The 25,264-nt window shown below is 32.2% G+C and overlaps 1 protein-coding gene across 2 annotated transcripts in view; it reads right to left on the bottom strand.

The window, feature by feature from the left end:
* Positions 1 to 247: 247 nt before the first annotated feature.
* LOC126779791 (ATP-binding cassette sub-family C member 4-like) overlaps positions 248 to 25,264 on the bottom strand; it is a 33,243-nt gene continuing 8,226 nt past the window's right edge. The window contains exons 2-25 of one of the 2 annotated variants that reach the window (XM_050503928.1): positions 10,093 to 10,227; positions 9,686 to 9,890; positions 9,334 to 9,559; positions 8,611 to 8,708; positions 8,314 to 8,511; positions 7,994 to 8,120; positions 7,012 to 7,161; positions 6,358 to 6,551; positions 6,121 to 6,285; positions 5,904 to 6,041; positions 5,408 to 5,575; positions 4,976 to 5,125; positions 4,632 to 4,855; positions 4,210 to 4,343; positions 3,929 to 4,138; positions 3,619 to 3,849; positions 3,435 to 3,541; positions 2,794 to 2,917; positions 2,390 to 2,560; positions 2,142 to 2,269; positions 1,817 to 1,939; positions 1,622 to 1,744; positions 1,382 to 1,542; positions 248 to 1,306 (exon numbers count right to left, since the gene is read on the bottom strand). In XM_050503928.1, the coding sequence (XP_050359885.1) occupies positions 1,033 to 1,306; positions 1,382 to 1,542; positions 1,622 to 1,744; positions 1,817 to 1,939; positions 2,142 to 2,269; positions 2,390 to 2,560; positions 2,794 to 2,917; positions 3,435 to 3,541; positions 3,619 to 3,849; positions 3,929 to 4,138; positions 4,210 to 4,343; positions 4,632 to 4,855; positions 4,976 to 5,125; positions 5,408 to 5,575; positions 5,904 to 6,041; positions 6,121 to 6,285; positions 6,358 to 6,551; positions 7,012 to 7,161; positions 7,994 to 8,120; positions 8,314 to 8,511; positions 8,611 to 8,708; positions 9,334 to 9,559; positions 9,686 to 9,890; positions 10,093 to 10,227 (3,964 nt within the window). In that variant the 3' untranslated portion in view covers positions 248 to 1,032. Of the gene's footprint in view, positions 1,307 to 1,381; positions 1,543 to 1,621; positions 1,745 to 1,816; positions 1,940 to 2,141; positions 2,270 to 2,389; positions 2,561 to 2,793; positions 2,918 to 3,434; positions 3,542 to 3,618; positions 3,850 to 3,928; positions 4,139 to 4,209; positions 4,344 to 4,631; positions 4,856 to 4,975; positions 5,126 to 5,407; positions 5,576 to 5,903; positions 6,042 to 6,120; positions 6,286 to 6,357; positions 6,552 to 7,011; positions 7,162 to 7,581; positions 7,709 to 7,993; positions 8,121 to 8,313; positions 8,512 to 8,610; positions 8,709 to 9,333; positions 9,560 to 9,685; positions 9,891 to 10,092; positions 10,228 to 25,264 lie in introns of both variants that reach the window. The other variant, XM_050503933.1, reaches the window with a different exon arrangement.

Here is a 25,264-nt window from a genome sequence, read left to right as displayed (position 1 = left end):
TCCTTAACAGGAGACGAGGCCTTTGCCCAGCGGAGGATCACTGGGCTTACTGATTATAAAACAACATAAATATTGTCTGCAATTACAATAATAATCAAAGAATATTAGAGTGTGTAAGTAGTCTTAACACAATTAAATATAAAGACTTAACTTCATTGAACGAAAATGAAATAAAATTTAGTATTGCCTGATTTTGTAACTAGATTCGGTTCGAAGGTAAGTTGGTATTGTCACAATGAAAGAAACATTTTAAAGCTTTTTTTTATTTGTTTGAGGCATAACTTCCGCATCACAATTTACATTCTTTAGTAATTTTTATTTGATATCATCAAATATATTTAAAAATTAAAAGTAGTATTTTAATAAAAATAAATAACAAATTCGCATTGCTTAATAGCTACATTTTTTCTTTGATTATTTTAATCAAAGCATTTTTCATTCATTTTCATTCATCACTCAGTCTGTATTGGAATAACATGCCGTTATATACAAAAAGGTATTTCGATTATTAATATGAATTGGGAAGTGTATCGATTTCGTAATGTATCATAATATTTATTTTTAAAAGTAATTGACTTTTAAAACGAATTAGTTAAAATCTATGTGACCTACATGCAATATAATACTAATTTGTAGAATTCGCATCTATAAGTCGAGTTAATAATGTTCGAAGTTATCCAAAATGGAGAAGTGATACGTCATAAAAATAGATCGATTTTAATACATAATTTGGAAACATAACTTATAATCACCTAAGTCCAATTATATCGCGAATGTGTACAATATATAAATCATTACATATCTATATGTAAATTAAATCTAATATGAAACGTAGAAAAGAATCTTAAATTACATTTAAATTAGATGTTTAATTTAAATTATGGCAACAATTTTATTTAACCTTTTGAATTACATGCGTTAGCCGTTGTTCATACCCTCGGCAATATAACAATTATAATTCTAAGTACCTAACTGCATCATTCCAAAACAATGAACTTATAATACTAAATATAGTAAACTTAACACTTTATTTTATTCTATCACGCCGCCGCTGTCGAGAAATGTTTTCTTCGCAATTTCGTACAGCTGCATTGACATCTTGTCACTGGTTTCTTTGACCATTTTTGTAAAGTAACCTTCAGGATTGCTTAACAATTTGTATGGATGATCGAACTCAACCAGGCGTCCAGAATCCATCACCATAACACGATCCGAGTCCATAATGGTGTTTAATCGGTGAGCTACTGTTAAAACTGTGCAGTCTGAAAAACGCCTTCGTATGGTCCTCTGAATAAATTCATCGGTTCTGAAATGTATGCATTTTTATATTAGTTAGTAAGTACTTTAATTATATATATCTAGTTATTAATAGTAAACTTACTTTGGATCTACATTTGCTGTAGCCTCGTCTAACACAAGTATGCGATTTCCACGAAGAATAGCTCGCGCCAAACATATCAGTTGTCTTTGACCAAGTGAAAAGTTAGAACCACCTTCGGATACTTTAAAATCTAAAGCTGGGATTGCCGCTTTCAAATCGACCTTTGAATTGAATAAAAATATTAAACTCCTTCTGTTAAAGATAGACTAACAAATACAAAAATATGAGGGAGATACTCACTGCTTCTAGAGCTTTCCACAGTTGTTCGTCATCATAAGAGTTAAATGGATCTAAATTGTATCGAATAGTTGCAGAAAATAGAACTGGTTCTTGTGGAATGATTGATATTTTAGAGCGCAACTCCTGAAAAAAATATATATTTATTATTCTAATTTAAATAACTCATGTAAATTAAATAAATGTTATATTTCAAACCTGAAGGGAAAGATTTCCGGTATCGACCTCATCAATAAGAACTTCTCCCTCTACAATAGCAAGACGGAATAAAGAAGAAATCAGCGAAGATTTACCGGCACCCGTCCTACCGACAATGCCAACCTTTGGAAAAAAAAGACAAAATAATATTCAACAATACATCCATTGTAACTGTTATTTTAATATACAAATATTTATATCTTCAAAATAGTATTTGAGCCACAAAGACGAAAGAAGTACTTATTATATTTTTCTAAAATAGTTTTAAATCCACTTTGGTAACAATTTTAAGTCCTAATTAATTACAAAGCGTATATAAACTTACCTTCCAACCACTTTCGATGATTAAGTTCAAATTTTTTAAAACAGGTATATCTTCGGGTGTGTACTTCATGTAACAATTGCGAAACTCGACGCGGCCGCACCAAGGCCAACCTTTAGGGGTTTCTTTAGCTGAAACGTATATAGATTCTTAAGGCTTCACTATCGCATTGTTTTAAATGAATTATTGAAAATATAATTTAAATAAGAAATCGACGAAAGTAAACATAGAATTATTTGCAATTATCTTACTTCCTTTATCCCACTGGGGTTCCCGTTCAATATGTGTATATTGCAGAATTCGCTCCACGCTAGTCATTTGCGAGATCACTTCCGCCGTTTGCCGCACTCCGAACTGGAGCATACCCGTTAAGATGAGAGTCTGTGATATCGCCAGTCCCACGTTGCCAGAGAATATAGTTTCTGCAACGAAATAAATCACTCCATGTAAAAGAGTATTTAATTTACGTTGTCGTCATTATATATTTTTGTTTTATTTAAACATATTTCCCTTTATGTATTTATAATTTTGTCTATTAAATATTATTAATAATAAAATAAAATAATTAACATATAAATCAGTAGGTATATATACGACCTCTTTATGGACATTGAAAATATGATGTCTTATTTGTTTAGTGAGTTACAATACTTACTGCTATCAATAACGAGAAAAGCAACTATCACGATTGTTAAATAGATCACGCATATGAAATCGAGCCAAAAACCAAGAGTTACTCCGCTAGCCAAATAACTGCTCCATGTAGAAGTATGAATGTCCTAAAAACAAAAAAAATAAATTAGTGGACTATCCTGCAATTTTTGTGCGGGACGGCAGACATCTCAATTGTAATGAGAAATTGTCACGGTCGTAAGTTTTACTGGAGGAAGCGTTCCGTGCAGCCACTCATTAGCCAATGTCCACAATTGGAGACTACATTACAATCGGATGGCCCAGTCTCTCACTCTAGCATATCGTTTAATAATATAAAATATTAAACAACAATTTATTAGGTTCTACTATCTACAGTAACAGTACAGTAACAGCCTGTTAATGTCCCACTGCTGGGCTAAGGCCTCCTCTCCCTTTTTGAGAAGGTTTGGAGCTTATTCCACCACGCTGCTCCAATGCGGGTTGGTGGAATACACATGTGGCAGAATTTCAATGAAATTAGACACATGCAGGTTTCCTCACGATGTTTTCCTTCACCGTCAAACACGAGATGAATTATAAACACAAATTCTACTATTATGTCATAATATTGCTATCAGTGTGCAGTGTTGAAACGAATTTAACCTGGTATCTATCGAACTCTTGAATTAGCCGCTGCTGTGCTCCAGAAGATCGGATTGTGCTTATACCATTCAATGTTGCAGACATGTGAGAAAATACAGGACTCCTTGCTGTTAACAGAATATCAAGTATAAAATAACATGGAATTGTATATAAAGCAAATAAAACTACAAATATTTTTACTTACTAGTTCCTTCTAAACGTTTTATTGATTGTGCTGACTTTAAATATATTTGAAGTATGACGTAAAATAATAGAAGAATTATAGTTGTCGGTAACAATGTCCAGACCAAGGCAGCAGCGTTTAGTGCTAATATACTGAACATTACAAGGTAAATTTGAATGCACTCGAGAAGGAAACGCGGCAATAATTCGTCTAACGCACCAATATCCTTTGAAAAACGATTCAATATACGTCCTAAAAATACAAAGATAAGTATTAAAATATAGACTCAATTTGAAATGTAAAGACATTACGTTTATTTTTAGTATATTACCGGAGGAGTTTGTATCGAAAAACCGCATTACTCCACGAAGCATAGAGTGGAACATGTCATTGTGTAGGTTTCTTGAAGCTGTCATGCAGACTTTGAAGAACATAAAGGCACGAGCAGTAATGAACAAGATGCAGCAAATAATTAATGCCGTATACACATATAGATATTGAGATGTATCCAATGGTCCAATGAGAGCATGGATATTCAAATCTGAAAACATAAAAATATGTGATAATACCTTTTTACAGTTTCGTAAAAAAGTGTTAAGTATATTATCATACTTGGTAGTATTTCAATGCCGGAGAAGTAACTTGTAAGTGAGAACGTCGAATTCATGGGTGGGTCATTCACTCTATCGTATTCTTTAACGGTACTGTTTGTTTCCCTTTCTTTTAGACGAGTGACTTCATTTGTCCTGCAATATAATTATATTATTAGTACCAAATTCTGATAGGAAAGCGTCAGATATTTAGAACCGGTTAAGATCTACGTGGTCTATCTGCTGAGCAATCGCGGTAGATCTTAACCGAAGGACACGGATAAAAAAACTTGACCTAACCGCAATGGATCAGTATACTGGAATAAGTTCCAAGCTTTCTCTATGGAAAATGTGGAGCAACGTAAGCCGCGTTTCCCGACCGTTCCTTTAGTTAGTCCTTTTTTAATTAAGATTAAAAACTCCTAAAATTCATACATAACTTACCAAAAAGTAACCCAGTAGTCGCAAAGAGTTGCTGATAACTGTCCAATTACAAGCAGCAGTACCATAAAGACTAATCTAGCCTTTCTTCCACCAGCTCTTAAGTAGGCTCCGTACACTCGCCATCCCATTGACCCAGATTCTCTTTCTTCTTCTTCCATCTCTTGAGCAGGAACTTCACCACCTATAGTAGATTCTGACAGAGACGGCCGTCTTGTTGTTGACAACTGAAAAAAAATGAAATATAATTTCGTTAAGTACCTACGAGAGTATGTTCAGCAGGAGGAAATTAAAAATCTAATTGTTTAATTATGTATAAATGGTAGTTGTGTTTTGTTATTACTCACCCTAGCGGATGTTCGCCGTGACATTGGAGGAGGCTTTTCTTTTTCCGTGTTCGTTTCATTTTTATCTTCCTGAACTGAACGTAGTAATTTAGCGAAATCTTTGCCAGAGGTCAGTAGTTCATCATATGTACCTTTGGTGTCAATAGCGCCCTATTAAAGATAATATGGTAAAGTCATCAAACAACCAAGAGGTATAGGTTTTTAATGTTATCCTTACTCAAATAAAATCACGATATTTTTATTGAATTAACAATTGATGTAAAGAAACAACAATATATGTTTCAAAAGACTACTTAATAAACATTTCCAATAATCATAAGCTAATAATTCTATAGCGATAATTATACACTATATATTTTGTTTTATATAAATTTGTAGTATTGGTGCAATAAGTTGCCGAGTCGTTGCCATCAAAACATGTTTTAAACTTACATTGTTCATAATAACGATGTAATCTGCCGCTTTGAGATAGTGGAGCTGGTGAGTTACAAGGACACGAGTGGTATGACGCAGGTAGCCCGTGATACATTCGTCGAACAGTTGTCGCCCCACGTGTGCATCCACAGCTGATAGCGGATCATCTAGTAGGTAAATATCCGCCTGAAATATCATACATATGTCTTTGTCAGAAAGAAAATAGGCAAATAGCACGAAATCGTAAATACAAGCTACAAGGTTAGAAGCTGATTGAATTAACAAGCTTCTTGTTTAGAGCCCCAAGATTTAATTTTTGTGTTTTTTAGGTGTGTATGTCAATATTGTCTTTAAGTTAATTTTATGACATGCTTAATTGCGTAATAGTTAGAGTTTTTAAGTTGATGACTTTTTTATATGATAAAATTGTCTTCAAGGGCCGAAGGAAGTTGTGGTTGAAGCCAATCATTACTTAAAATAAAAAAAAATAGGATATTATTGCTGTTACGCTCACTTGTCTATAAACGGCTCTGGCGAGGTTAATACGTGCTCTTTGACCTCCGGACAATGAAGCACCTCTTTCACCGACAAGCGTTTGATCACCGTGTGGAAACTGCTGGAAGTCCTTCTGAAGTGCACATACTCTTACAACCTGAAATTTATTAATTTATGAGTTATTTCAGTTTTAGACAAAGTGAAACAAGTAAATGTTTATTATAAATATAATATACCTCTTTATATTTTTTTGGATTATACGGCAAACCGAATAATATATTTTGGCGCACAGTGGACACGAATAACCAGGGTTCTTGGCAAGCGTAGGATAACGGCCCAGATAGATGTATCTTTCCAGTAGTTGAGCGTAGTTCGTTTAATAATAGATGTAATATTGAACTCTGTAAAAAATAATAATTATTAAATTATGATATCATTAAAAAGAAAAAAGAAAATAAAGAAGTGAAGGGTACCTTTCCAGAACCGACTGACCCAATTATTGCGCAAAGTTTTCCTTTAGGAACAGTTAAGTTAATGTTGCGTAATGTTATAGGACCATCTTCTGTCCAATTAGCACAAACATCTTGAATCAGTAAACCAACGTCTGAGCTAACTGGAACTGAGCTTACTGGCTTCGCTATTAGTCCCTTTTCATTGCAGTCAAATCCTTGTAAATAAATAATAATTTTTGAAATTCAAGTAAAATAATATTTTTTTTACATATTGAAATATGTATCTCGCTAAGATGAACATTTAAAGTGTAGAAAGTTTTGTAGTTATAATTTTCAATTATTTTTATATATTTATTATTATTTATATATTATTTACAAAAATATATAAAATATAATATATATAGTTTGTATAATTAACGAGTAAGTAATGAGTAGCGAAGCTCAATTTATATGTGTATTTATATATTGTAGTCATTTTTCGGCCTTTATTTATATTTTTTTCTTTAATTAGCTTATATCTAAGACTATGCTGCGAAACCACAGCATGCGCAGTATTTCGTATAATTCGGGAAGCACTTAAGTCGAATTTCAGCATTATTATTGTATTGTGTCTTGTGTATATTTTAATGGAAACTTATGGAAGACATTAGAAAATTAATTTTGTAATTCATTTACCTGGATTATAGATTCCTTCTTCTTCTATTTTCTTAAATGTGTTCTGGCGAAGGTCTAATTCGCCAAGATTCTTATTTTTTTTATTTTCAACCCTCTGAACTAATTTTGCAATATCTACATCAGCAACACTACGAAGATCTTCTCTTTCATCTGTTTGTGTGAGATTAAAGCATATTAATAAATGAACTCTAATTAATATTTTGTTTTATATTAAATATACAACAAACAATTAAAAATATTATGTATTTATTATATATTTCAGATGTATAAGCTATAGTTAAAGGATGCATATGTAGAAATAATTTCATGACATTCCAACAACCATGAATCCATAAAATAAGGATAAGAAACTAAAATTCTACAGTTAGTTTAATGTTACTTTTCCCATTAATTTTGTAATATTTTTTCCACACAATGTCGTTAGTACTCAAAAGCGATAAACATAAACACATTAGTAGTTAAATAAAGCAAATAATATATTAAAAAAAACGGCTAATTTAAGTATTACGTATTTCTCACACTTTAAACGTTTCACAAGAGCCACTCACAATATAATATTTAAAATCGTACCCAAAACTAATAGTTGCTGTATTCGAAGAACAGAAGTATAAGACTCTAACAACATTGATAGAGACATTGGTAATAAAATAGCTACCGAAGCTTGGAGAATATTGAACATTTGAGCCAACGGGAAAGCCTGTGGAAATCATCAATCGACAAATAATTTTCAATATTTTTTTTTATTTGATAAAATCTTATGTTTTTCATACATACATGTATAAACATATCTACGACTCATTACATTACATTACATATTAAAAAAATAAATAACTTAATATAGGGTTAGTAAATACGTATGCAGCATTCAGTTTTCTACCAGCGCCTGTCATAATGAGGTCTTTTTAAACATAGTGTAACATGCTTTTACGTATCAGCATGCAATTAAAATAGGCATGCATCGAGACCAAGAGGCCTCACATACCTAATAGCATGAAAGTTTCAAGGCGTTGGATTGAAATCAGTGCTTCTGCCAAAAATGACACAGCATTTGACATAATTATTGATAGCGTGCCCTGAAGTGTATTGAAGAATTGCGCCAAGGGGAACACCTGTAATAAAATCGTTTTGGGTTTTGGTGTAACGCACATTTACAAGCAAAGTATTATCGTTACACGTATATCATAATAATACGCAGTTGATGTAATTGATTCACGTGTTACAATTAAAGTGTTCGATACTATTCCTTTTAACTTGTTTATCCTCAATAGATTATCAAGTGATTCTATTATAAACAATACTTACAATGTCCGCTGTAACTTGGTATCCGAATAGAGAGTAAGATAGAAGGGTGATGTAAAGAGTCAGTCTTTCGGTGAAGACCATAAAACTAAGGTAGACTCCTCGTAGATATGATGCAGATGTGATGCAATTAATTTCATTCTTACGTGCCAACGCTACAACCTTCTCGAATGGTTTCTCCCAGGCGTACATTTTGATAACCTAATATTACAAGAATTATAATTAGTGTGTATTTCTTTAGCTTAAATTATCTTGTATATTTTTATAATAATAATGAATTATTAATGCATTATATATCACCTGCATGCCATTAATAATTTCATCCATAATGCGTACACGTTCATCAGTTTTGCAAGCGGTTCTCATACGTAACCTTGCCGATAATTTACTCATGTATGCTGTATAAGAAAAACACAAATAAAATTATACATAAAATATCTTAGGGTAAGTAACATTTATACAGAAATAATCAAATAAATATAAAAGAAGTCGCAAGTAAAAATCAAGAATTCTTAAGAATTCTGAAGGATTGAGCTTTTGAAAGTGATGTGTTTTTACTTACTAGCCAGATAATAATAACTAATAATCATCATAATTCTTGCCTCAGCGCGATATGTAAAATCTAATCTTTATGGATAGGATTTAGAAGATTTTTTCAGTAGACAGGCTGACTATATAACAACTTATTACCGCATAAGGTATGTGTATTCCAAGATAAAGAGCAAAGAGAATTAGGAACAAAGCAAAAACTGATACTATCATTAGCAAGCGAAAAAATGTGTTTGTATAATTCATCGTACAATATCAATAATTAATTATAATTTTAGTTCATTTGCGCGTAAGTCTTCATACTGTTAATGATACCGTAACAGCCTGTGAATGTCCCACTGCTGGGCTAAAGGCCTCCTCTCCTCTTTTTGAGGAGAAGGTTTGGAGCTTATTCCACCACGCTGCTCCAATGCGGGCTGTTAATGATAATCAAAGGATTATTCTCACTTATTATTGAGGTAAGTAGGTACTCACATTGAACTGGAACCGTCTGTAATACAATCCCAATGACTCCAACAATAGCAGCATATCCAATTTTAATGTAGATCAGATAGCAAACCACGACCACTTGCAGGGGCAGTATCCAGATGAAATGTGTATAGATGAAAGCGTAATCAAACCGATTCACATCGTTGGATAAAAGATTCACTACCTGCCCTGCAGTCGTCTGAGCCAATGCACCAGAACTCATACGCATTACCTAAAGAAGTATAAACTTATTGTTATAAAATACGAATTGACATTTCAATATATTTGCAACAAACAAATTACTTAAAAGAATTTTAAAATACGTTTATTTTTTTGATATTAGATAATAAATTTTAACCTTTCTATAAATTAGAGAACATGCAGCGATTCGGACTTTCATTCCAAATTGTTGAGTTGAATAAGTTCCGTGGTGATTCAGGAATGCTATCAACAGAGACATGAGTATGACAGCGGATGCACAATAAATGGCCTGCTCGTATGTCATGTCAGATCCGGGTTCCCAATATGACAGCATCATGCTCAACGCCACGGGCTGGAACGGCCTAAAATTGTCACAAACGTTTGAATGAAATTTCAACTATCGTTTTTTAGATATTAAAAATATCATATATTTATTAGTAGAATTTTAAAAATGATTCAACACACAGTGTGCTTGTAACGTTGTTGAGGAAGTTGAGTTTTGTATTGAGTTTACTAGGAAGGTTTGAAATACCATATATTTATTATCTATTACGAAATGCTTACTTAAGGATGAGAGCTTGTATGAGAAAAATGAAGCCGGAAGGTGCGTAGCTCATCCAGAAAGCCTTGGTCATCGCGCGGAGAAGAGACGGCTTTCTTCCTTGTTTGTTCGCTAATGCTATTTCTTCTAGCCATTTCCTGTTAATAAATAATATAATTTAAATATCTCATATGGATAAGTTTTATCAATTGATGCATCCAAATTTATTGTATTCCTTGTAAAATGAAAAAAAAAGGTTTTTTTTGGATTAAGTCATTTTTAAATCGAAATATAAAATATATGTGAAGTTATATTCTACTCTTCTGTACAGTGTATAGTTAACCTACTTATATAGGCTCCTTGTAATGGGTATATTTTTGAGTCCAAATTCAAAACCAAATATAAATAATTACATTTTGTATATATATAATTTATCTATTTAAAATAATCGTTAACTTAGCTGCCACGTGGCTACAAATGCGTCGTTTCTTGTAAATACGTCCAGCTAATCTATCAAGCGCACCTCGAAGCATACTATTCATGTCATCATTATATTAATTAACACGCCCTTGACCTTATCATGTTGTTTATTTTTTTAAAGATCACATATATGTTATTTTATACATGTGACGCTGATTAAGCCGTGACCAGGGGTCCATGATGATTAACTATTGTGTTAGTATATAACTAAGTACTCGTAAATGTTGTACAATGGGGCTCGTATGGACTTCTCCTTAACTTAAGTTCATAGGTTATTTCGCCCCTATTTGAATTATAAACACAAATATATGAAAAGTAAGCGGTGCTTGCTCGGCCTTAAACTCGCAATCTTCAATTATAATTTGTGTTCTATACATTGAGCCAGATGTGCCAAAATTTATTTAACTCACTATTTAATAATAATAATTAATGATTTATCTGAAATAAATTATAATTACTTGATGCACCAGACGATGACGATCACGTCTCTTTGTTTAATGCATATATATAGGAACAAATTATATGTAGATTGTTCGACTGTCAGAAGTAATTTGTGCAGTTAATGATATTCAATGTGTTGTAGAATGTTGTATCGCACATCGTTAAACGATCAATATAATTGTTATCGTTATTGTCAACATTATTTCCTATTAAAGTCTACAAGTTTAAGTGTATTTAATTTTAATTATATAAAGTTATCCTCAATGGATTTGTAATGCTTAGATCCGATTTATAAGAAGCTACCCGGACCGGATTTTATTCAAGTAAGCTTGTGCAGGTAATTTTAAATCATGACACAGGATTAAACTAAATTTAAGCTACCATAGTTTAGGAATGTAGATTCTACAAGCAAATCACCGGAAAAAAACTCAGTACCTAGTCACTCTTATCTACAACTAAATTAAATATCAAAATCAAAATCATAATTATCAATAAATCAATTATTCTCCATATGTCGTGTATATTTCACCGTCAGCTCTTTTTTTCATGAGTTCAAATATCTTGTGATATAAAATCTACTGTTCGAAATTGCAATGTATGGAATTATTCAATATAACAACTAATAATGTTTGAATTGTATGGTATTCTCGAATACAATATTAAATATAAAAATATTAATTTGGAATTAGTTGTAAATAATTGATGGAACACTTTAATCGTTGAAATATTTACAACAATTAATTTTATAACATTCGCGCTATCATGCTTATGGCTACAATTTACGAATGATGAAATGAACGCTTACTTAATAATTTACTAAACGTGAACGTTACTAAAATTTAAAAGCTCGTATAAATTTTATTTATATCAATTTTAATATGTTCTTATTGCGTCTTGGGTACAATACCACAGGACAATTTTTTAGACGGCGTTTTTTTGTTATAAATTTGTAATGTGTATTTTGTATTTTTTTTAATTTTGTATATTATAAAAATGTCTGTACACAGTTTAAATATATATGTTCTTATTTTTAAATAGAGTTGTTAATATCCGTTCTACCTCATTTAGTTAAACATCAAGTTTCAAGTTTAGAAAGAAATGGGTCAAAGATAAGAATTTATTGAAAAGTTTTCCTTAAACTTAAGGTGATCTTAAAGTCAAGGAATTAATTAAAACTAAAACATGACAACATAACAAAACTGGATCCGAATGATTGGTAATGCTTACAGTACTTTTTTTTATTTATCAAGTTCGAAGATATGTCTATGTCTAATCGGATTAATGTCACACATTAAATTATTCTTTTATAAGGAAAAATGAGACCGAATTATTAACCAACTGCAAAAAACATATTTACAGCGTAAAATTAAAAGCATTTATTAAATAAAACAATGTAAAAATTCAATATAAAATTTACGCATTTCGAAAATTAAGGATGAAAATTAATACTATGTATCTTATTTATGTAGTTGTAAGATAGTCAAGACATCCTTCAATCATACGATTTTACGAAATCGTTGTTTTTCGATTGAGTAAAACTAGAAGGGCATTCATAATATTTATAGTTTTACAAAATAAAATAATTATTTTTAGTTTAATTATTATTTTTACGAACACATAAATACCAATGGAAATACTTGACTCATATTTCCCATTAAAAATGTACATATTTTATTGAAATGTAATTAACTTTAGCGATATTACCGGTTCGGTTCCACAGAAAAGAACCGGCAAAAAATTTAGTATAGTACTCAGTAATAAATATTGCACATCCACCATTGAAAAGAGACAATCGACTAATTCCGGCTTCGTAGAGAGTTATCTCTGTCGCGCGAAACGCTAACAGTCCGTTATCAATTATATTTATTTATTTGGATCTCTAACAGTTGTACATAACACACATTCAAATTCACTTTTTACATTAACTTAAACTAACTATGCACAACCAATCACAGGATAACACACCATTCACAAACACAATTACAAAATATTCAAATCAAAAATAAAATAATATCTGAAAATAAAAATATTTAAATAAAGAACAAAATCAGAAACAAAAGGAAGTAACTAATTATATTTTTAAAATTATATTAAGAGTTGATAAAACATTTATGAGTTTCTGAATTGTTAAAATGATTCTATTAAAGAATTCTAAGAAAAACTTTTAATCATTTAAAATCTCAATTCATTCTACTTCTTCCATTTCACTATATGTGTTGCAAAGGTTGATATGCAATATATATCGCCGGGTAATATAGTTACTCTATTCCTTTGATTACACACAGTTACTTCATTTCTATACGAGATCGAGTAACCGTTATTCTATACATTTTTGAATTCAAGTATTTTTTTTAGTTACAGGTTATGGAATTTTACCACCAACATAAATCGTTTATTAACAAAATTATAATAATTTTAAGCACCGTGATCTATTTCTATTTGTTATGAAATAATGTATTTTTAAATATATGAATTAAAACAAATACATTGCTTGTAAAACAAAAACACTTTATCCTTTATAAATACAGTGGACAATTAATGAAAATCTAATATGAGTTTATAATAGCCTATTTAAAGCTTGTGATAAATGTGAGAGCATGAATATGATATAACATTATATGATTATTTAAGCATCTACAAAAAGTTTTATTTATTAATACCATAAAAATAATTAATAAAGTAACTGGATCACTGCTCCAGTGTGGGTGGCTGAATACATATTATGTGATATGTCAAAGAATATCCGATACGTGTAGGTTTCCTGACTGTATTTTCCTACAACACAGATGTACTTCTGACTGACATGTATATCTTGGCATATTTTGGCTCTTACAAAAATAAATATTTATATAAGTTAATATATGTCAAAACAAAAGTATACTTTATTTACGTTGGCTATAAAATTTATATAGATGTATATAAATAAAATACAATTTATACTTTATTTGTTTATATTCGGTATATCGGCACTAAGAAAATACTGCACCGATTTTAATAACCATTCCACTATTAGAAAGTTAATATTTCCAGAAGTACCTAATATGTGTGGTATGGTTAAATAAAAAAAGCATAAGGTAAAAGACCCCTACGAAGTCGGGATGGATAGCTAGTTACGAGTATATGTAAAGCCGAGTATATATAGTTGTTTAAAATCAATTGCTTTATATTTCACTTGCAAATTGATAATTATGTTCATGAATGTTTAAACTGATTTTGTAAGATATTTATCTATGGATTTACATATTCTATGCGATGAGTACAAAGAGAAAAAATGAAACCATGTTAAGGCTGATCAGGTTTCGATGTCAGATTTTGTTTGACCTCCTAATATTTTTATTTTCGTGTTTCAATAACGTTTTATATTAACGGTTAATTATAAGTGAATTAAAATATTTGATTATCATTCCATTGTCAACAGACGACTCCGTGTCATAATATTGTAAACTAAGTAATTTAGTTTTTTTAAGTTCTTAATAATAACCGGGATTTATATTAGAAGTTATTGACTTTTCTTTATAAGTAATTCTCACTAGCAACCTGAAGCTAGGAAGCAAGCAGTCTTTTTACATCCATGCTTCGGCAAGCACCTGCTCTCTCCAGGCTTGTCGTATTCCAGTCCCATTGGATTATAAAAATAAGAACTAAATAAAGAAGAACCCCTATGTTTGCGCAAACTTGTGCACTATACTGTTTCATGCGCAGTTAGCTATGCCTTGACTTTGGTTGTCATGGCCGAAACTCGTTCTTTTATTCGTTTATTATTTTTAAAAATGTAAAGTATCAAAATATTTACTAAATTAATATTTAACTATTGTTTTTAAATAGTCTACAATTATGTTTTACATGTATACCTAAGAAGGCATATTATATTTCAACAATCAGCGCAGTGTTTTCCAGGAAAAAGACGATTAGAAGACCGCGATAAGAATAATTCTGCAATTTCTTTTCTTTTAATTGCTTTAGAAGCTGCTTATAGGTACACTGTAATATTTTTTTCCTGCAGTAAAATATATACATATATATATTTGATGGAACAAAACATGTCCCTAAACATACTGAAAGTTGCAAGTCATTAATGTGGTTTGAAAATAACAATTATTTTCTCAAACTTTACTAATATGTATAATTTGTTTTTCACACACACACACACATAAAAACGTAAGACTTCTTAAAGCTTAAAATTCGAATATAATTTTTAGATATGGAATTTTACAATAACAGTAGCGAAGTGAAGTTATCAAAGGATTAACTTTATTTTTTTTAACTAATTTAATGAGATATGTTTTTCTAAGCAATGTTGGCATTGAAATATGTAAATATAGGTAGTGAAAGCGTATAAATCTACTTGTGAATAAGAATTATAACCGGTATCATGTTTACTTTTCTATATGTTAGCGATTGTGGCATATTAGTGTCACTTTGTATAACTAATAACGAAGCGGTCAAGAGTAAAGAATCTATGTCGTACTTCCTTTTACATATATAATATCATTGATTTCGTATTATTTATATTCTGTTGTCCAAGTAGATATTTTCCGAGTAGGTATTTATATTGTTTTTTTTAAGTAGGCTAATTTGTCATGACATACCTAGTACATTTGGGTCATATAGGTACGTGCAGATTGTTAATGTTTGTGTAGTTAAATCACCGATACATCGATTCTTATTATATAAATATATTATAGTTTTTTTTAATGTTTTAAATTCAAAACTTTCCCATAAAATACGATAACAGCCTGTACACGAGGAACTGGTGTACGTAGGGAGAAGGATAAGGGTTTTTTTTGGATTTCTTCACACTCATGATGTTTTCGTCACGATAATTTCAATTGAAAATCACGAGTAGCGTTAAAAAAGAATTGAGATGGCCCAATTGGTAGGACACGTTCGTAGGTTCTAATCCGGATACGCACTACTGAGTTATCATATGCTTAATATGTGTGTATATTTATGTCGCGTTCGTGATGAAATCGAAACATCGGTTTACAGAAATTCCGACGAATAGCTTTAAGGCTATTTTCCTCTTTAGCACAGTGGGGGACACACGAACATTATTCGTCTGTTACTAGTTGGTATATTTAAGTTTATTTGATATTCAAATAAACTAAATGAAATTGAAAATGTTTTGAACATAAATTTAATGATAGACTAAGATCGATTTTTTTATAATTTTTTATGTAGTACGTATTTAATATAAAACGTTTGTATATGTAAAAATGTACTTAATTCACACAATGAGCAAGTCACGTTACATTCACATCTGTTAACTGTTAAGCAAATAGTACCTGAACAAGTTAAGCGACCATGTTCATCTGGCATTTAAAAGAATTCCATAAGATGCTAAACTGCTTGGCGTTATAAGCACCAAATTTTTTAATACAACGTTATTCGTATATTTTAGGTTATACAAAGAAGTGAAGCGATTTCATCATTCTAATTCAAACAGTTCACTTTTTTTATTATAAATAGTTGTTAATGATAATAAACTTTGCTTATTATGGTTAGAGGTTGTTTGTTGTATTTCTGACTGGTATGGACTTCCCCCTTAACGAAGTGAAACAACAGTTATCGAATGTATGATAATTAAAAGCATTTGTAAAATCAGTTGGGCTTCGGGCGATAATCATAATAATTGCGTTTCAAATTGTCGTATTTTTTTTCATACACGTAAAACAAAGAAATATTTTTAATTTATAATAACCATTATCGTTTTTCCCACTATTCGGAAGTTATCACGTTGCATTTCATAATTCCATTAATGCTGTAGCAATGTTTATCAACATATTGCAGTTTCCGCATTGGATGTTTCGACGTTCGGGGAGTTCATTAATCCTCTCTCATTCGAATTGCACAAGGGACGACGGAAATGTAAGCAGGTTATATAATAACAAACTAATCAAGTATATTTTTCGTTAACTTTTATGTAACATCAAATATTTGATGATTGGTTATTTAATGAAAAACAATTTGAAAAAAACTAATAGTTGATCTACGTGACTCCGATCAAGTTTAGTTTCGCTATAGATCGCAATAGTAATAAACTAGACTATGCCCTTATCCAATTTCCAGTCTAGTTTTACATAAAATTTCATTACGATTGGTTTAAACGTAATGAGGTAACAAAAAGACAGTTACTTTCCCATTTATAGTATTAGTCCGATATATGAATTATTATTAAGTTAGGGCATTGGTATTTTTTTAAAGTCTACCGTTATGGCGTCACAAGCGATCGTTTCATTGCCTTGTCCCTGTTTAGCTTCGACGCGATGGTTTACACAATCTATCTAATTGATTATGATTATGTTATTATCGTTAGCTGCGGCTTAAACTGACCTTTTCCCACCATTCCAATAAATGTTTAAAACAAATTTACAGCAACTCAAATTATAATCGAGTTCGTAAAATGATTGCAAATGCAAAACGTGTTATATTAATACGATGCTAGCTAGTAGTCAGTGTGTAAGTGTGTATTCAGCTTAAGTTATTTTCTTGGTATCTATTATCATTTGCGTCAATTCTAAGAATAAAGGTAAACCAATCATGTTTAAATTCTTGCGAATCAGTTGCCTAAAGAAAAAAAATAGCAAAGTGTGCACGACCGCACTGAAATAAATAAAGGTATAAAAGTTATTCACGCCAGTCCGGCCTTTATTTTTTTCTTTCTAACTGAAAAGAAATGGCGTGGTTTGGCTACAATCGACGTCACACGTGCCCACAGATAGCATGCATAGACTTGGCAATGCGACTTATATAAAGTAGAATGCTTTAAAATAGTTTCTCTTAAACGTAGCCGTATTTAACTTAAAAACAAATTTGTTTTTAGTGCTTTCGTTATACAGTTAAATATCTAACCGATCTTTGTTTTTAATACTATAAAAGTTTTTATTTAGTTCGTCAAGAGTTCGTCACGAAACTCGAATACTGAATATATATATATATATATATATTCAGTATTCGAAAGACGAACTCTGAATATATATATATATATATATTTAAAAGAATTTCTTATGAATTATATGACATTGAACGCTATAATAGATTCTTTATTTTGAAAGTTTGGTTTTTTAAACGACCTTAAAAATCCGTCAAATATTTTCCATACATCTTGCCGATCTAGTTCCACCATATTGTGAGTTAGAGGACAGTGTGGTTGGTCAAGTGTAGCCACACTCTCAAGCAGAATATTATCCATTAAATGTAAGATTTCCTATCGAAATTTTTCCTTTCATCTCTGAGCAGGAGAAAAAATAAGACAATGAATGAAGTACATGATAATTTCACTGAGTTTGTGATGCTTAAGGGATTTGAACCCGGGACCATCGGTTAAAATTGACGTATGATAATCAACTCTCATAAAAGGCCACTGAGCCATTGCGGCTATCTATCTGAAGCATAAAATATACATATATATATATATATATATATATATATATATAAATACATCGAAGATAAATTGAATGATAAGGATAAAGTTTTTTTTAATTTTCGAATATATAACCATTTGTGGCAATTTATGTAACATGAATGATCAATCGAGTGAAAGTCTGGTATTCGTGTACCCACATGCTGGAAAACGTGTTATGCATTTTTAAGTTCTAGATTCAACATGCACCCTGCAAGCACGCTTCTTGCATATTAAGCGTATAAGCTAATCTAATATAATTATTAACACTTTTAAACTTAATGTAAAGCCTTTTAGTATTATGCATAAAAATTATTTTAAATTTTGTATTATTATATTTTTTATATAAGTGAAAATGTTCTATTAAAAAAAGATACATTTTCTCTATAAATTTTAAACCTATATACCATCTTTAACATGATTAAAATATTTTTTTCCGCAATCTATAAATATATGTAAGTACTTTTTCATAATCAGAATAGCCAGCATGTCGTTACGTTTGTGTTATTGCGTTAATATTCATTAATTAATGAGCAAGTGCACTGCTTATGTAAAGAATACTTTAAAAAATGTAAGATATTTTTAATGTGCGCTTATTGCGTCTTTTAAAGTATACATTAATGCGAATGGCTCATCTTAATTAAATGTATTTTAAAATTATTGTATCAGTTGTTATAGAGTTTTACAACAATAATGGATTTTTTCGCTAAAGTAGACGCTTTACTACCTTACTATTCCATATATCTCGGAATGAAATAAAAAGTTATTTATTTAAGCAGGTCACATTGACCTTTGTTTACAAAACATATTATAGAGCAAGACTAGTCGATACAATTTTATAATATAAACAAGGATGTAGCGATTAACTTGTTTCCGAAGGTCACTCCGTGTCAGATGACCAGTTCACTTACGAGTATGTAATAATCACTATATTAGCCATTCTCATTATTACATAGGGACTGCGGAAGTCATTTACCTTGGCGTCGATTTTAACATAAAAACTCTTTAGGTAATATTCAACGCTATTATCTAAATGTACATCCTTTGACCATATAAAAAAATTTCTTATGAGTTATTATACCAAAAAACAAGCGACGCATTGACGGTTTAACGAGAGATTTATATGTGCTGTAGTGCTTTATTCTATAGTTGAAAGTAACCACTTATTGTAAATTATAAAAATGTCAAGCTTAGTCCTCTGAGTATAAGTAAAGAGCTTGGATGACCCAGATTATATAAAGCGAGGATCTTAAACTTAGATTGATAATTTCGATTCGTAATGGGATCAAGTATCCTTCTGTTATCGAGTGTCTAATTAGAGTATGAAATTCAGCGGTACAAAGCATACTGTAAAAAGAAATTGTAAAGAAGTGGTGACACATGCAAAGCCGCTATAATATTTTTGATAGACGAACAACTTCAGTTGACAAAATATTATTAGATTTGTTAAGAAATTATCATTAGACATGGATAGTGTTACACATACAATGACTGCGTTACGTAGAGCACGTAAAGCTGTTGGTCCTGCGCCTCAATTCGGGGGTTGTGACGGATTGCCGTTCTATCGAATAACGATAGTCAGGGAATAGGAACACAAAGTTGCCACCGTGGCTGATATAGTCAGGAGCATATCATCACTATTTGGTGCCTAAATGAGAACGGTTGCATTTCAGGGACTATCACAATGAAACTTGTATAATCAACATCAGTCAGTTATGTACAAAATTGTGTAAGGATGTTTTGTATTATCGATAGAGTTAAGCTAAATTAGTTTTAATAATCTGTAAATAAAAGTGTTTTTGTTTTTATAAAGTTACTAGCGATTTGCACCGTCTCGCACGGGTGCAATTTATGATAAAATGAGAAGAAGCAAAAAAATATTAATTGGTTTCAGTTGTAAGTTTATTGAGAAATAAAGAATAATTAATTATAAAATCACCTAATTTTACGTTAAAAAATTGTTTAGAAACTTAAAATTCCAAATGTCACTGTTTCTATTTTGTGCGAAATGAGTTATAAATTATCATCAATAATCAACTCTACTACTCATTAATTGTAATTATTAAATTTATTGTCAGTATCCGCTGTGTAATAAAATTCACATTTCTATAGACTTGGATTAGGACGATTTAATTGAAGCAAAACTCGAGATCCCATCTCAATAATTGAATAAGCACTGCGATGTGTCATTCTTCCTTTCGAATACTCTAGACTTGTTCACGCAACCCTTGCTCGTCCTCCTCGACCATTTACAAAGGATTGTTAAGATTTCGTAACAGCATCATCATCTGTATTTATTGGTGTTTATCTGTTTCATAGATCCGAAATCAATGTTGCCATATGAAACAAATATTAAGTCGATTTGAATAAGGAGTAATAAATGAGAAACAAATTAAAAAATAAATACATAAAACCTTTATTACATATTATAATGCAAACGATATTGATTCACGATTTTAATAATAATATGTATGAGCATTACTTATCACGAGGACACGGTGCAATGTGTTAAACTGGTTCAATTTCTTATTCATAGTTTTACTATTGTAGTTGATAAACCAAACGGATAAAGAAAACGTATTTGGAATAATTTGAATTCAAATTGAAAATCAACTATAACAGAATTCATTACGAATATTTTTTTAGCGACTATTACAAAAACCTTAAAGATATTCTAAAATTAAACTAAAGTTTTTTTTATATTTTTTATTTTTATTAGGTTGTATTTTATTACACTTTAATACTAGTTTCGTGAAAGATAACTGACAACTACATTTTTCATTAATTTATTTTCAATAATCGCTGTTTTTTTTATTACTTGAAATTTTGTTGCTAATTAAAATATGCGGTCAGAAAGAAACTGACTGTCAGATTTATTTTCTATAATATATAATCAACAGCCAATCATTGTCTACTACTGAACATAGGCCTTTCCTAAGGCGCGCCAAAGCTCCCGGTCCTCCGCCTTCCGCATCCAGTTGGTGCCCACCACGTTCCTAAGGTCATCAGTTCATCTGGCTGGAGAGCACCCTACGCTGCGTTTGCCGATCCGCGGTCCCGCGGTCAAGCTATGTCGGTGACTCCGTTTCTTTTCCGGATAATTTTATTTCTGATTTTATCCTTCAAAGATACTCCGAGAATAGCTCGCTCCATAGCACGCTGACTTTGAATTTGTGGACTAGTCCTGCAATTAGTGTCCACGTTTCGGCACCGTATGTCATGGCAGGTAATGGTTGAAGACTCTCGTCTTCAAACACTGCGGTATAGACGACTTGAGGACTTGATGAAGGTTGCCAAATGCTGCCCATCCCAAGCGAATTCTTTGATCGGCTTTCTTCTCGAAGTTGTTCCGACTTGTATGATCTGTCTTATGTAGGTATAGGTATATTCACTAACAACTTCGAGAAGTTTCCCTTCGACGTATATCGGTCCCGGCACGACATTCCTATTGAACATGACCTTGGTCTTGTCCAAGTTCATACCGAGACTGACGTCGGGAAGACTTTCCTAGGCTACGCAGCATTTCGGTGAGTTGTTCTAGCGACTCTGCTATGATGACGATATCATCGGTAAATCGTAGGTGTGAGATGTACTCGCCGTATATATTGACTCCATACCTAGTCCAATCCATTGATCCTTTAAAACATCTTCCAACGCGGTGGTGAACAGTTTCGGGGATATTACATCCCCCTGTCTCTCCCCTCTGCGCAGTTGGATCGTCTTCGTCTTACAGTCCTGGACGTGGACAGTCATTGTAGCGGCGTTGTACAGACATCTCAGTACCTCGATATATCTCTATACCTTGATATAGCGCTGCCCAGGTTTCGATGGAGTCGAAGGCTTTCTCGTAGTCCACAAATGCCATGCACAGCAGCTGATTGTACTCTTCGGTCTTCTGCTCAATCTGCCGAACAGTATGGATGTGGTCCACAGTGCTGTAGGCTAATCGAAAGCTTGGCTTGCTCTGGGGGCTGGAACTCGTCAAGTCGTCGTTTCGTGAGGACTCTTGAGAACAGCTTATACACGTGACTCAGAAGGGAGATTGGTCTGTAGTTTTTCAAGAGACCTTTCTTGAAAAACAATACCACCTCACTCCCGCTCCACGTTTCCAAGGTCTTATCATGTTGGATGATGGAATTAAAGAGGCCTGCTAGCGCTTTCAGGACTGGAGTCCCGCCTGCCTTAAGCAACTCTGTTGTGATTCTGTCATCTCCCGGAGCTTTGTTGTTTTTAAGCTGTTCTAGAGCCGCCCTAATCCCGTCTGGATCAACGACCGGGAGCTGAGTAATGGCGCGTAAGAGGAGCGTGCTGGTCATCAATACTGATTCCTACAGGCTTATCCGATCTTGAAGAGAATAACTGCCCATAAAACCTCTCTACTTCTCCGACAATCTTAGGCCTAGAGGTAACGACCCCACCATTTTCAGTTTTAAGTTTAGTCAGACACGGCCTCCCAAACTTGCGAGCGAACACTTTCGATCCCCAATTTTTCTCAATAGCAGCCTTGATGGCACGAGTATTGGAGCATCGGAGATCGCGTAGCGTCAGCGTTTATATTGTTCGGTTTAAGGCCTTATCTGACAAAAACGATAGTAGTTCTCATCGTTTCCTCGTGAACTCGAGTGTTTTAGCAGAGAGTTTTGGTGCGTCGTCTCCTTTCTGTGGCGGAAAACTCTTGCGGGTTTTGCAGTATTTTAACCAGCGTGTCGATTTTCTCATCAATAGTGCTTACGGTTTCCAACGCGGTAAATTGATTTTGAAGTTCCATTTGGAACTTTTCGGCGCCTTGAGCAGCTTGGAGCATGGTAGGTCGGAGAGTAGCATTCGCGATTCGCGAATCATTCGCGATTTTTCGGCTTTGAAGTCGATATCTAGAGTGCCTCGAACCAAGCGGTGATCACTTCTGGTAGTAAACCTGTTAATTACTGAGACATCTCTAAATATGCCTTTTATTCGAAATGATAAAGTCTATCTCGTTCCTTGTCACGTTATAGGACTTCACCAGGTCCACCTTCTCTGGGGCTTCTTTTGAAAGAAAGAATTCATCAAAAAGAGCCCCTGCGCTTCGAGAAAGTTTACCAGCATTTGCTCCCTGTGATTTCTGCAGCCCAAGCCGAAGGTCCGACTTTCGATTCACCGCTATCTTGTACTCCCACTTTAGCATTAAAGTCTACCATAACAACACATTTGACTGGTAGTAGAGCTTTGTGCAAGCTCGTCTGGGTAGGTACCACCCACTCATCAGATATTCTACCGCAAAACAGCAGTACTTGGTATTGTTGTGTTCCGGTTTGAAGGGTGAGTGAGACGGTGTAATTACAGGTACAAGGGACATAACATTTTAGTTCCCAAGGTTGGTGGCGCATTGGTGATGTAAGCGATGGTTAACATTTCTTACAATGCCAATGTCTATAGGTGACGGTGACCACTTACCATCAGGTGGTCCATATGCTCGCCCGTCTTCCTATTTTATATTAAAAAAACATTGTAGTGTTGTTGAAGACCTTAATATAATAATATATAATACTAACAAAAATTAAAAAAACAAGCAAAGTTTGGAAGATCAAAGTTATTTCACAATAATATTAAAAAAATACAATGTCATATAGAAAGCTGCAATTAGTATTGTTTTAATTGAAAGGTTTGATTATATTTAATATATGTATCATAGTGTCTCTACGCGTGTTTTACTCTACACGAGATCTGGGGTATATTTATTCCTCAATACATACATAATATGTATTATAGTTTTATTAAATATTTAATTATTTTATTATAAAGAAAACATTTTTACGATTCATTACTGATCATATATTTAGATAACCGATAAATTATTCATAGCTAAAAGCTAACAAGTATATTCTTGATAAATAATAGTTAATAAATTATTTATGTGGATACTTCGATACGATTTTAATGACGTCAAATTACTAGAACGATCATAATACATTTATGTTTAATTTACAATTATAATAATTTTAATCGTAAGTCGTGCATATGGGTTGCATTTAATTAAGATATCCCGCATCACCTGGTATTTAGTAATGTTTGCAATACGTATAAGTCTACGTGCAGTATGACTAAGTAGAGTAGTATATTGTATACATAATGTGTCTGTTAACAAGACGCTCATCGCCTTGATTAGTACTTCCCATTCGTATAGACTCTAAACCTTTGTGTCGTGTATACCTCCCTCGACATTTTAAATACATTGAACATGTTCTTACCGAAACAGACACGGCGTGTGATTGCATTTGCTGACCTTAACGTCTGTTTGTACATCTTTGTATTAAACTTTTGTTGAGTTTCTAAATTATTTACATTTTTTACGTTATTCTGTAATTTTTTAACTAGTTTTTAAGGACGGAATATGAAATGGTTTATTTGGCCAAAATAAAATTAAAAAAAATTGGACGTGCAATATATATATATTTTTTTGCTGATATATTTCAGGAAATGGGTAAGATGTTTATGACACGCAGGCATTGACAGGATAATTTCATCATGATCTCAGCTACTTAACCGTGACGCACAATAGCCGAGCTCTTCGTTCTTTGGAATTAGGATGGGCATGTGACTTCAATTGATACCTAACTTCTTTTGTGCTACAATTCGAACTATTACTAATAAATATATGAACTGTTCTTAAACGATTTTTTTATTGTTTATGTTTAAAAAAAATGAATATTTAATACATATTTTAAAATTCTAAGATACTTCAGATTGTTTGGTTTTTGTACAAACTAACGCTGTTAATACTATATTGTTTTACTGGCTTAGTCAAATATCTAGACTTCAAATAGTGTATTTAATCCGTAAATACATGAAAAGATAAAAAAGGAATCATTTGATAAAGAATTTACATTTTAATT

Source organism: Nymphalis io, chromosome 2, assembly GCF_905147045.1.
Source record: "Nymphalis io chromosome 2, ilAglIoxx1.1, whole genome shotgun sequence".
NCBI classification, from domain to species: Eukaryota; Metazoa; Arthropoda; class Insecta; order Lepidoptera; family Nymphalidae; genus Nymphalis; species Nymphalis io.
Note: the sequence above shows the minus strand (reverse complement) of the source record. Positions and strands in the feature narration are given on the sequence as shown.